Source organism: Leucoraja erinacea, chromosome 20 (genome assembly GCF_028641065.1).
Source record: "Leucoraja erinacea ecotype New England chromosome 20, Leri_hhj_1, whole genome shotgun sequence".
Classification (NCBI taxonomy): domain Eukaryota; kingdom Metazoa; phylum Chordata; class Chondrichthyes; order Rajiformes; family Rajidae; genus Leucoraja; species Leucoraja erinaceus.
In genome coordinates this window covers 169,714-183,363 of record NC_073396.1, presented here as the reverse complement: position 1 = coordinate 183,363, position 13,650 = coordinate 169,714, and the positions used below count along the sequence as shown (strand labels likewise).

Genomic DNA, 13,650 nt, shown 5'->3' with positions numbered 1-13,650 from the left:
GGTAAATGAGTCATCTGCTGATGCATTTAAAAAAGTTATCTTGTATCCATCTGTTCTACAACCATTTTCTGATTGGCAGCAGTGCAGTTGGGGAGCGGTATAGTATAGTTGATTGCCTGGTGTTTCTTCCAGCATCTAGAATGAATTAGCAACTGTAAAAATTACAAGTTTAAAATAAGAAATTACTTTCTCAAAAGTAAAATGTATAATTAATGAGATTTTTGAATGCATATTTATAAATCAGGCACACAGTGAAGTATCTGAAGCAGATGGCTCGAATTGCTGTGGGGCCATTGAGACTCTCCACATTATCGATGGCAGGGTCTCTGCCAATGATGAGCACGCTACAGCTGTACTGTTCAACTGCTCTTGAGAATACTGTGACAAACAAGTTGTCCACTGAGGTATGTTTTCTAAACTTCTAACAGGTAGAACTTGTTACAAGACGTATCAAACACATTAAACTTCAGTTGTCAAGTTTTCACCCAATCTTACAGTTTATCTATCTTGTAGAATCCCAATGTCCTCATCACAACCAACTAGGAATCCTTAAATGTTATTCCTTCACCAAGGCAGGGCTCAAAATTAACGGCTGTCCGGGTGCCAATTGCCACCTAAAGTCATGCCAGCCAACCTAAAAGCTGTTCCATGTTTGCCCGGCTTGGCAAGCACCCGGGACACCTGCCGTTCAACTGCGAATGGGGCCCCCCTCTCTATCTCTCTCTCTCTCTCTGTCACTCTCCGCCAGCCGTCCGTGTCCGGGCCGCTGGGCTCCGCTCTCCGCTCTCTGACTGCTCCTCGTCCGCCGGCACGGCCGGTCGCCTTGCACATGCGCACAAGCATGGCCAGCACATCATCGGCCGCCCTGCACATGGGCACTGGCCGGCGCCGAGCATTTTCACCTTCCCTGTGCATTGTGGGAGATCTGGCCGCCATTGCTGCCTTGCCACCACCTCGCCGCGACCGCTGAAAACCAACGCAGAATCACTCCCTGGAGCTGGAGTAACTCCCTGGAGTACCTCTTGCTTCAGGGAGCAAGAGTTACTCCAAAAATATTCTAAATGGGATTTAAACTGGAGGTGATGAAGGGTCCACCACCAAACTCAAAACTCTGAACAACAACAGCCTATTGCACTTGTATCTATTTATTTATTGTGTGTATATATATATATATATATATATATATATGGTCTATATATATGTATATATATATATATATGCACTGAATATATATTTGTGTATCTCCTGTTCTGTATTATGTGTGTTACATATATCTGGTGTGTATATATATATATGCAGCAAGCAATATATGTGATATTTAATTGTCCTATCTGGTGACATATATGACAATAATAATACTATATTATATATGTGTATATATATATATATATATATATATGACTTGGACTATAAGCAAAATATGGTATATATATATGTTCTTGGGGTGAAAAAAATAATATATCTATATAATATTTAGTTGCGTCTGGTTGGGTATATAGACGCACTGAACTTTTATATCTCCTGTTCTGTATTATGTTTACATATTCTAGGGTGAAGCAAGAATTTAATTGTCCTATTGGGACACATGACAATAAAATACTTTGACTTTGTGCGGGGGGGGGAAAAAAAATAACTATCTTAAATTGGAGCAGCCAGCATCCATCTTTAATTGGATAGAAGAAATAGAAGAAATTGAGTGACATTTTGGGGGTAGAGGTCCTTCTTTAGACTCCCTCTGGTTTTAGTGTGTTTAGTTTAATTTATAAATTCAGCGTGGAAACAGGCCATTCGGCCCACCAAGTCCACGCTGACCGTTGATCACCCGTACGCTACTTCTATCCCACACATTAGCGATGTGAGTCAAGAGTGTTTTATCCTCTCACGTCCCAGTTAGAACAATTAAATCCTTGCAGCAGCACAACAGAATATGTAAACATAGTACTCTAAACAATGTTATAAACTAGAAACCAAAAAAAGTGTTCTATCGTATAGTATCGTGTGTGTAGGAAGGAACTGCTGATGCTGGTTTAAACTGACGATAGACGCAAAAAGCTAGAGTAACGGCTAGAGCAAAACGAGCTTTTGGCATCCAGAACGGAGAATACTGATGCGTTGCCTATTTGAGCAGCAACGTCCTCTATTGTATGCATAGGGTAGTGTGGGCATTTGATAGCAGTGTTAAGATCTCTGGGGTTTATGCAGATACAGATCTCCTCTTTTTTTGTTGTGACCACCATGGTGGAAACCCAGTCAGATGCATCTGTAACTTCAGCAATAACACCCATGGAGACCATCCGCTTGAATTCATTGTGAACTTTGTCACCCATGGCATGTGGAACACGATGTGGTGCTCGAACCACAGGAGTGACGTTGGGATCGACAACAATGTGGTATTTGAGGGGCAACTTGCCAAGTTTGTCATTAAACAGGTCTTTGTATTGAGAGAATACTTGTTGAGTGAGAAAGAGTTGATGGAGAGCGCAACCAAAGTATACCAGGCCTAGATCGTGGCATGCATTGATACCGAGCAAAGTCCCTGAATCCCCCTTGACAATATAAAACTTTAAGGTATGGGGCTGTTTGTCTATGATGCACTTTAAATTAGTTTGTCCAAGTGCATGTAGAACATCTCCCCGGTAAGTCCGAAGCGAGGCTGATGCCTTTCTGATACGTTCAGCATTACGATTTAAAAAAAAACTCTGATAACGAGATGACATTGCATTTGGCACCCGTATCAACCTTAGCGATCAAGGGTCTGTTCACAAATATGGTTACCTCAGGGTCAAGTTGCTCGTTAGACGAAGGGAGGACAGAGTGGATGGCAGAGCTGGTATCTGTACTTTCTGAGAGCTGAGCGCGGGATGGCAAGTCAGGCTCTTGGAATTCGTTATCAGCAAGCTCATGTTGTAACAGGTGCAGGCTTGTCCTTGGAGCTGGTTGAGTCGCACGGGAACAGCAGCAACTAGCAACGTGGTTTAATTTATTGTAGAAGTTGCAGGTTTTCCCATAAGCAATACAGAAATGTCGACCCGTAGCATGAAAATAGTTGCAATTTTGACATCGAACAGTAGATCCTCTCTGCTGCCAGACAGGAGAGGGTTGGGAGTGCCTGTTACGGGAGGAGGTGTCTGTAAGATTGACACTACTGCGAACGCTGACTGGAGGGCACAGACTTAATGTGAGAAGATTTTATCTCAGCAATCCGACAGGCGTGCTCTGCTTGATTAAGGGTTAGGTCAGTATTACGAAGCAGTTCATCCCTTAACTTGCTATGAAGCATACCTCCAACAATATTATCACGTATGAGTTCATCGCACAGATCACGAAATTGGCAGCGTGTAGCCATGTGTTTTAAGCCTCTAATAAACCATTCAATCGGTTCATCAATCTGTTGCATACGAGCATAAAACTTGGTTCGTTCAACAATGTAGTTCGAGGGCAGGTCACACAACTGTCTGAACTTTGCAAGCAAGATGGCAGGGTCATACAATACAATACAATACAATACGATACAATACAATTTATTTGTCATTTGAACCCCATTGAGGTTCAAACGAAATGTTGTTTCTGCAGTCATACACACAAGAAAGAACCAAGACACAACACAATTTACACAAACATCCATCACAGCGCATCTCCTCCTCGCTGTGATGGAAGGCAAAGACTTATCTCTCCCCTGCACTCCCCATTCCCCTCCCGATGTCAGAGTCAAAGCCCCCGGCGGGCGATGGTAATTGTCCCGCAGCCATTTACGCCGCGCCGGGTGATGCAAGGCCACGCTCCGGGTCTTGTTGTTGGAGCCCCCGGCGTGCGCTAGCAAAGTCCCGCAGCCATTCCAAGCCGCGCCAGGCGATGATGTAAGGCCCCGCTCCAGGTACTCTTCAACCCCGCAACTCGGGCGGGTGAAGTTGCCGTTGCGGAAGCCCCGAAAAGCGGTCTCCCAGCAGGGACCCGCGGGCTCCCGGTGTCACTGTCCACCAGACCTGCGGTTGGAGCCTCCGAATCTCCGGGGTCGGGTCACAGCAGCGCGCCACCACAGCTCCACCCGCTCCGAACTCGGCCAGCTCCATGATGGTGAGTAGGTCTGCAGGCTCCGCGACTGGAGCCCCAGGTCGTTCCTGCTGGAGGCCGCTCCACGGTGCTCGGCCCCAACGACAACGGAGACCCGACAGAGTAAAGGTCGGGTTCTCCGTGCAGGGGATAGATTTTAAAAGTTGCCCCACCCCCGCCCCCACACACACACACATATACAACATTTTTTTAATAAAAACTACATTCAAACGAGACATCAATCGTCTCTGCAGGCACTAGGACCTGTGCAAACGGCAGGCATCCAAAGCGGAAGGCTCAAATGTGAAATTGTCGGCACAATTCATTGCCTCAGGGCCAGCTACGTTGAGTAATACAGAAGCACGCACATCAGGAGGGTTGTTGCGATGAACGGTGCGAACAGTGAATGTTGTCACGCTCAAAAAGACGCCAGCGTTCATCACTGTCAGTCAAAGATCAGAGGACTGGGACGGCGAAGACGAGTTTGGCATGATAGAGATAACTAGCAAATTAATTAAAAAAACAAAACCCGATAAACGTGAACGGAGTAGGTAAGACTCGCTCTCTGACGCCATGTAATGAGTCGAGTCAAACACAGATCAAACTTACAGCATCGAACTGCAGCTCATTACATTTCCTAGCAGCTACTCATACTGACTGGCATAGGCAAATACTTGTTAATATAAAACGCATATTAGGCGGAGTCACTACTAACAAGCACTACAATTGGCTAGTAGGAAATAACCAATCTACAAGCGAGTTTTGAAAAATATGAATCCTACGATGGACGCATGAACAGGCAGGAAATAGTGATGCAAACCAAGCAGCAGCAGATGGGATTTGTTAGATTGGCATCCACAGACATAGTGGACCAAAGGGCCTGATACATTGCTGAACATTGATATGTTAGGAGCACATGGCATGGATACAATGAAAGGACTGTATAGAGTTGCCTGGGTAGACAAAAGTGCTGGAGAAACTCAGCGGGTGCGGCAGCATCTATGGAGCAAAGGAAATAGACAACATTTTGGGCCGAAACCCTTCTTCAGACCCGAAACTTTGCCTATTTCCTTTGCTCCATAGATGCTTCCGCACCCGCTGAGTTTCTCCAGCACTTTTGTCTACCTTTGATTTTCCAGCATCTGCAGTTCCTTCTTAAACGTATAGAGTTGCCTGTTTTGTTTATGATTCAAGATATCAATTTACATTTGTCATTCAACTCATTTGTGATCATCGGGCAGTTTCAATTGTCTAGGCCAATAAAATGGCACAAGTTCATTGGTAGTTTGGAGCAATCTGAGAAGGTTGCTTAATTACCACCCCCAGTGAGTTATGGTCACTGAGGGTTTGGACTGTGCAAAACTCATTACAATAAATACACCACAGCAAAAAAAAAACAACGGCAGGGCTCTAGATGTGATGTGAATGCACCCATAATTGGAAATAGCTGTGAATTTTGTACACGTGGAATTATGTAATTCATATTAATTAACAAAATTGTTTGTGCAGGATTGCCTTTTGCCACTCTATAGTGAAGCTCTGCAATCTTGTAAACAACATGATGTTCGTCCCTGGCTTCAGGCTTTAAGGTACACTCTGTACCAAGCTCGAATAGCTGAAAAGTTGAAAGGTAAGACATTTACCATAGAAGTAATTTAAAAATGAATAAAACAAGCTTCTGTTTTTGCTAATGTTCTTGTTACTTCCCCTTATCTCTCTTTACCTCCTTCCAATGGGTAAATATATAGCTTGCTCACGCTAGTTGACTCGGATGCAATACCAATTAAGTTATTTGTGGTACCAGGTAAAGTCTCAAGGAAGATCTTAAGTTTTTCTGAATTAGGAACTTTCCTGAATATAAGGAAAGTTTTACTGTTTTTATTAAAGTCAAACATTAAACCAAATGTTTTTTTGAATGTTTAAATGTCTATTTGAAAAATGTCATACATGTTAAATGTTTAAAAATGTATTCACATCTGAAAATGTAAAATCTTTTGTCCAGGTTCCAGTACTTCAGTTAATGGACATCTCATGGAACTGGGACTCACAGCAGTTAAATTTGCTCGTAAGCAGGGAAATGTCCTTCTAGCCACGAGACTGCTTGAGCAGTGCAGTAAGACTTCATTGAGTGATGTTAACACAACGCGAGATTTGGTGCATCTATTCAAACAGATGTCATTTCACGGCACTGTTAATGAAAAGTGGGGACCAGAACTTGATATCGAGAAGTCAAAGCTGTTATACACTGCAGGTAACTGAAGAAAAGATTTTAATATAAATTATTCCCAATATATATATATTTTTCATTATCTCTGGCTATTTTCCAATGCATGCAGAAAGTATTCAGACTCCTTTGTTTTTTCCGCATTTTGTAACATTACAGGCTTATTTTAAAATGGATTAAATTCATTTTTATCAGTAAATGGAATGACAGAATGAAAGTAAATTATTTTCATTCTGTCATTCCATTTACTGGTATGAAAATGACCTGAACTTTTGTTATCAAGCAATGTGCACACATGGTGGTACCATCTCCTGTTGCCAGTCTTTCTGAAGAAGGGTTTCGGCCCGAAACGTTGCCTATTTCCTTCGCTCCATAGATGCTGCCTCACCCGCTGAGTTTCTCCAGCACTTTTGTCTACCTTTCTTTTGACTGACTTTAGGAACTCTTTGCAACAGCTAGGTTAATAAATCTATCTTCAGCTGTCTCTAAACTCCATGATGAGGTGGAATAATGCCATGTGCAGTATTACCTTCTGCAGAGAAATGCTTGACTTTCTATACTCTGGGCCAATGGCACCTGTAATTATGGACAGGAATTAATATTATTTAAATTCTAGGCTTTCCTGTCTGCAAAATATGAGATTTTGAATTTAAGCCTGTTCTGAGCTTTAGTGAAGTTAATTATTTTGGAAGTACATTATACTCTGTTGATAAACTAAATATTTGAAACATTTGATCAATGTCAATAGGTCATTCCACGCATGCCATGGAAATGCTGAGTTCCTGTGCTATAGTATTTTGTAAATCTGCCAAATCAGAATCTGCAGTTGCAAAGTCGATACTCACATTGACCAAGTGGATTCAGGCAGAATGGAAAGAAATGTCTACTCAACTGAAACAAGTCTTCAGAGCTCAGCAGCAAAAATCGATTATTGGCCTACCAACCCTGGCAAAAAACATACACACTTTGGCTGAGCTGACCCCTCCTGGTTTAATAGAGGAAGCAGATTGTCCCAAAATGGTGGCAGAATCAACAGGTGGGAATGCTGACATTCATTTCACACCAATGAGCAAGAGATTTGTACATTCTTAAAACTAACATTACCTTTGTTTATTTTCAGTGAATATAGGAGTTGGAGAACCGGACTTCATTTTAGGGCAGCTGTATCATCTGTCGGCAATTCAAGCACCTGAGATAGCCAAGTCTTGGGCATCTTTGGCTAGTTGGGCATACAGATGGGGCAGAAAGGTGGTTGATAATGCTAGGTAAGTATGTGAGTGATTGGATCAAATTACATACAAATGGATTGGGATTAATAAATTGATAATATATGTTATACTCCATAAATTTACGTTGACTCACTTATTTGTGGTCAAGAACGAACATTGCCTTCTACATGGATTCTACAATTTGTGATCAGTTTTTGGTTGTACTTTGAAACAGTCAGGGTGAAGGTATTCCACTTCTGACCAGAGAGAAGGCAGAAGTTCAAAATCTACTTCCAGAAAAGACATCTGAAGAAGACAGAGAAACAATTTATGGAATTTTGGGACAAGCTTTGTGTCGACCAACTGGAATTCAGGTGAATATTGGAAAAGTATGCTCTTTTGTTTTTATCATTTCACATGAAATATATGCCTCAAATATTTTTTGTTAAGATTAAATCCAAGCTATATATCTGAAAAATGAATATAAATAGTTGTATTATTAAGTTTGTATACTCAAAATTTAGTTTGGCAAGATAACATTAACAGGCCCTTCGAATCACAGAGTCCATGCCGACTACGAGTTCTGTTATCCTACTTTTGCATCCACTCCTTACAAACTAGGGGCAATTTACAGATGCCAATTAACCTACAAACCTGCACATCTTTGGCATCAAAGTCTGTTGCCTGCCTGGTGTCCAGGTTCAAGACATCTTGTGTAACCTGCAGAGGAATTTGAAGTTGAAGGGGATAGATCCAGTCATCATGGTCCATGTGGGTACCAATGATGCAGGGAGAACAAGGTTATGCTAAGAGGTTATGCTAAGGGAAGTTGAATAGCTAGGGATTAAATTGAAAAGCAGAACCAAAAAGGTAATAATCTCTGGATTGCTACCGGAGCCACATGCAAATTGGCATAGGGTTGAGAAGATTAAAGAGTTGATTGCGTGGCTCAAAGATTGGTGTGGAAGAAGTGGATTTGAAATCATGGGACATTGGCACTAATATTATAGAAGGAGGGAACTGTTCCGAAGGGACTGTCTCCACTTGAACCTGGCTGAGACCAGGGTCTTGGCAAACATAACCAAGGCCATAGATAGGGCTTAAAACTAAATATGGGGGGGGGGGGGAACCGCTGTGAGAGACGTGGCTGAAAGAGTATCTGAGCTGGGAGCTGAGTTGAAGGTTACACGTCCTATCAGAAAGCCAGTCAGGGATGAGGAGGTGGGGTATCTCTTCTGGTAGGAATGAAATTCAGTCCTTAGCAAGGGGTGACATAGGATGTGCTGGGTAAGATTGGAAACATAGAAAATAGGTGGCGGAGTAGGCGATTCGGACCTTCAAGCTTGCACCTCTATTCAATATGATCATGGCTAATCAGCCACATCAGTATCCTGTACCTGCTTTCTCTCCATACCCCCTGATCCCTTTAGCCACAAGGGCCACATCTAACTCCCTCTTAAATATAGCCAATGAACTGGCCTCAACTACATTCTGTGGCAGAGAATTCCAGAGATTCACCACTCTCTGTTTAAAAAATGCTTTTCTCATATCAGTCCTAAAAGATTTCCCCTTTATCCTTAAACTGTGACCCCTTGTTCTGGACTTCCCCAACATCGGGAACAATCTTCCTGCATCTAGCCTGTCCAACCCCTTAAGAATTTTGTAAGTTTCTATAAGATCCCCCCTCAATCTTCTAAATTCTAGCGAGCACAAGCCGAGTCTATCCAGTCTTTCTTCATATGAAAGTCCTGACATCCCAGGAATCAGTCTGGTGAACCTTCTCTGTACTCCCTCTATGGCAAGAATGTGCTTCCTCAGATTAGGAGACCAAAACTGTACGCAATGCTCCAGGTGTGGTCTCACCAAGACCCTGTACAACTGCAGTAGAACCTCCCTGCTCCTATACTCAAGTCCTTTTGCTATGAATGCTAACATACCATTCGCTTTCTTCACTGCCTGCTGCACCTGCATGCCTACTTTCAATGACTGGTGTACCATGACACCCAGGTCTCGTTGCATCTCCCCTTTTCCTAATCGGCCACCATTCAGATAATAGTCTAATCATTGTAAATCTTGTGAATTTTGGTTTTCTTCTGTGAATTAACAGTCTATAGCTTTAAGTCTAACCTTTATTTAAAACCTTTACACAGGATGAAGATTTGGCCCTGCAAATAAATGATGATGAAGAGGATGACATGATGGAGGTTATCTGGAGGCAGTTAATAACTAACTGCCCATGGCTTGGTGATCAGGATGAGACTGTGGTTGAAGGACTAATTGAAGTGTGGCGAAAAGTTGTAGACAGGATATTTAACCTTTATAAGCTTTCTTGCAAAGCATACTTCACTTTCCTTAAACTGAATGCTGGTCAGGTTAGTAATCAAATTATTATGTTTTCATTTGAGAGTGTGGAATTGAATTGGGAAAGAATAGTCATTAAATATCCATCCAGTTAATATGCTTTTATTTAATCAGCTTCATCTTTTTCTTACAATGAAATTTCACTTTGGCCGGCTGGAGGTAGTGATCACTCTATCATCTTCGATTTTAAGATAGGCACTGATTTTGGAATTTGCAGCATGTGCTTTCCTATATTGACTTTGAGCATCTCCAGGGAAGAATACACTAACATTTACAGTCCGTGCCAAATTGATTGTTCCCTCAATCCTGCACATTTCTTGAAGTAACTTCTATTAATAGCTGTTGGTGATTGTGAAAAAGTAACCTGAAAATCACTGGATCAGTCTGAAGAAGGGTCTCGACCCGAAACATCACCTATTCCGTTGCTCCATATATGCTGCCTCACCTTCTGAGTTTCCCCAGCATTTTTGTCTACCATCTTTATATGCTTGGCCAGTTTGCGCTCGTACTTCATCTTTTCATAAAAACTATAATTTGTTTATATAATGTGTAGGAAGGAACTGCAGATGCTGGTTTAAATTGAAGATAGACACAAAATGCTGGATCCAGCAACTCAGCGGGACAGGGTCTGAAGAAGGGTCTTGACCTGAAACGTCACCCATTCTTTCTCTCCAGACATGCTGCCTGCCCCACTGAGTTACTCCAGCATTTTGTGTTTGTATCTTTGTTTATATAACATTGATCTACCTTCCATTACATTTAGTTCAAGTATTTAATTCACCTCTTGAGCTCCCCATAACAGTAAATGCTTGCAATACATTACAAAAAATGAGATTTACTAAGTTATAATCTGATAAACCTATTTGTAGCCTTTGGTAAACAAGCTTTATAACAAGCTGAATTTAATGCTTTTCATTATTATCTTGTCAGGTTCATGTGGATGGTGAAGATCTGAAGGCAATTCTTAATAATATACCCATGAAACAAAGCAATGACGATGTAATTGTTATGGCTACTTTAAGACTTCTGAGATTATTAGTGAAGCATGCTGGTGAACTCAGGGATGGCTTAGAGCATGGACTAGCCACCACTCCTACAGCTCCCTGGAGAGGTAAGTAAGAGTGGGCAGTTTATACTCTTGATACAAACATTTGTGCCCACTTTTAAAAATAGACTAGAATTGTTTTGACAATAACCAGTGTGTTTATAAAAAAATAAATTAAAAGAAAGTAAATCATTTGGTCACTCGTGCCTGTTCTGCCATTATATGAGATCATGGTTGTTGAGTTACCTCAGTCCTTTTTTCACATTTATCATTCCTTTTTAATCAAAATCTCCCGGTCATGAATATGCTTGGTAACTGTTCTATTTTCCCATTCTTCTAAATTCTTGAGTGTAAATGATATTCCTTGTAGTTTCACCAGGAATTTATACAATTGTAGTAAGATATCTTCACTCTTGCAATCAAATCTTCTTGAAGTAAAGACCAATGCAGTCTTTGCCTTCTGATTGTTTACTGTTCCTGCATGTTAAATCTGTGATTTGTTTTCCAGGTTGCTCAGACTGCTCTACACACATTTTTACTCGCCATTTAATACATGTTTTATATTTCTACTGAAGAGTGTGAATTTGTTTTCTTTACCTTCCCCATTCACTTGGCCTGCTTGTAAATGTCTGTAACCCTTAAAGCTCCTTTTGGCCGTCCTCGTAACTCTCTCCCTTGCTGCTTTGCATCATCTGCAAGCTTGCAAATGCCTATCTTGGTCCCATCATCTTAACATTTGAGACCCCTGTACCAATCCCTACTACAGTCCACTAGTTACCCAGCCTTGCAACTTAAAGATGACTGATTTATTTCTACTGCTTTTGAAAATAATCTTTAATCCACATGTATATCATCCCCAATACCACTTCTATAGTTCAGTTTAGTTTATTGTCACATGTACCGAAGAAGAGTGAAAAGCTTTTGTTGCGTGCTAACCAGTCAGCGCAAAGACAATACATGATTACAATTGAGCCATTCACAGTGTACCGATACAGGATAAGGCAATAACGTTTAGTGCAAGACAAAGCCAGTAAAGTCTGATCAAAGATAGTCTGAGGGACACCTCTGGGAAGAGACTGTCCCTGAATCTGGAGGTGTACGTTTTCACACTTCTGTACCGTTTGCCTGATGGGAGAGGGGAGAAGAGGGAGTGGCCATGGTGCGACTAGTCCTTGATTATGCTGCTGGCCTTGCCGAGGCAACGTGAGGTGTAAATGGAAACAATCGGAGGTTTGTTTGTTGGATGGTCTGGGCAGCATCCACAATTCGCTGCAATTTCATACGGTCATGCATGGAGCTGTTCCCAAACCAAGCTGTGAGCCATCCCGATAAAATGCTTTCTACAGGAAAGTTGGTGAGGGTTGTCGCTGAAATGCCGAAATTCCTAAGCCTCTGAGGAAGTAGAAGCGTTGGTGTGCTTTCTTGGTCATTGCTTCAATATGTGTGGTCCAGGAGAAATTGTTGGTGATATTTACTCTGACAGTGCCCTCCATAATGTTTGCGACAAAGATCCATCATTTATTTATTTGCCTCTGTACTCCACAATTTGAGAATTGTAATAGAAAAAAATCACATGTGGTTAAAGTGCACATTGTCAGATTTCATTAAAGGGCACCATAATGTTTGGGACACATGGCCTCACAGGTGTTTGTAATTGCTCAGGTGTGTGTTAAATGCCTCCTTAATGCAGGTATAAGAGAGCTCTCAGCACCTAGTCTTTCCTCCAGTATTTCCATCACCTTTGGAAACTTTTATTGCTGTTTATCAACATGAGGACTAAAGTTGTGCCAATGTCAAAGAAGCCATTATGAGACTGAGAAACAAGAATAAAACTGTTAGAGACATCAGCCAAACCTTAGGCTTACCAAAATCAACTGTTTGGAACATTATTAAGAAGAAAGAGAGCACTGGTGAGCTTACTAATCGCAGAGGGCCTGGCAGGCCACGGAAGACCTCCACAGCTGATGACAGAAGAATTCTCTCTGTAATAAAGAAAACTCCCCAAACACCTGTCCGACAGATCAGAAACACTCTTCAGGAATCTGGTGTGGATTTGTCAATTACTACTGTTCGCAGAAGACTTCATGAAGAGAAGTACAGAGGCTACACTGCAAGATGCAAACCACTGGTTAGCTGCAAAAATAGGATGGCCAGGTTACAGTTTGCCAAGAAGTACTTAAAAGAGCAACCACAGTTCTGGAAAAATGTCTTGTAGAGCGATGATGAAGATTAACATATCAGAGTGATGGCAAGAGCAAAGTATGGAGGAGAGAAGGAATTGCCCAAGATCCAAAGCATACCACTCATCTGTGAAACACGGTGGTGGGGGTGTTATGGCCTGGGCATGTATGGCTGCTGAAGGTACTGGCTCACTTATCATCATTGATGATACAACTGCTGATGGTAGTAGCATTATGAATTCTGAAGTGTATAGACACATCCTATCTGCTGAAGTTCAAACAAACGCCTCAAAACTCATTGGCCGGCGGTTCATTCGACAGCAGGTCAATGATCCCAAACAGACTGTTAAAAAACAAAGGAGTTTTTCCAAGCTAAAAAATGGTCAATTCTTGAGTGGCCAAGTCTATCACTTGATCTGAACCCAATTGAGCATGCCTTTTATATGCTGAAGAGAAAACTGAAGGGGACTAGCCCCCAAAACAAGCATAAGCTAAAGATGGCTGCAGTACAGGCCTGGCAGAGCATCACCAGAGAAGACACCCAGCAACTGATGATGTCCATGAATCACCGACTTCAAGCAG

The 13,650-nt window shown here is 41.8% G+C and overlaps 1 protein-coding gene across 1 annotated transcript in view; it reads left to right on the top strand.

Moving 5' to 3' along the window:
- Window positions 1–13,650, top strand: part of smg1 (SMG1 nonsense mediated mRNA decay associated PI3K related kinase) — a 154,926-nt gene that overhangs the window by 52,877 nt on the left and 88,399 nt on the right. Inside the window, exons 28-35 of the mRNA XM_055651886.1 lie at window positions 245–404; window positions 5,560–5,680; window positions 6,053–6,301; window positions 7,023–7,310; window positions 7,395–7,539; window positions 7,718–7,856; window positions 9,633–9,854; window positions 10,774–10,954. Of these exons, the coding sequence (XP_055507861.1) occupies window positions 245–404; window positions 5,560–5,680; window positions 6,053–6,301; window positions 7,023–7,310; window positions 7,395–7,539; window positions 7,718–7,856; window positions 9,633–9,854; window positions 10,774–10,954 (1,505 nt within the window). The remainder of the gene's footprint in view (window positions 1–244; window positions 405–5,559; window positions 5,681–6,052; window positions 6,302–7,022; window positions 7,311–7,394; window positions 7,540–7,717; window positions 7,857–9,632; window positions 9,855–10,773; window positions 10,955–13,650) is intronic.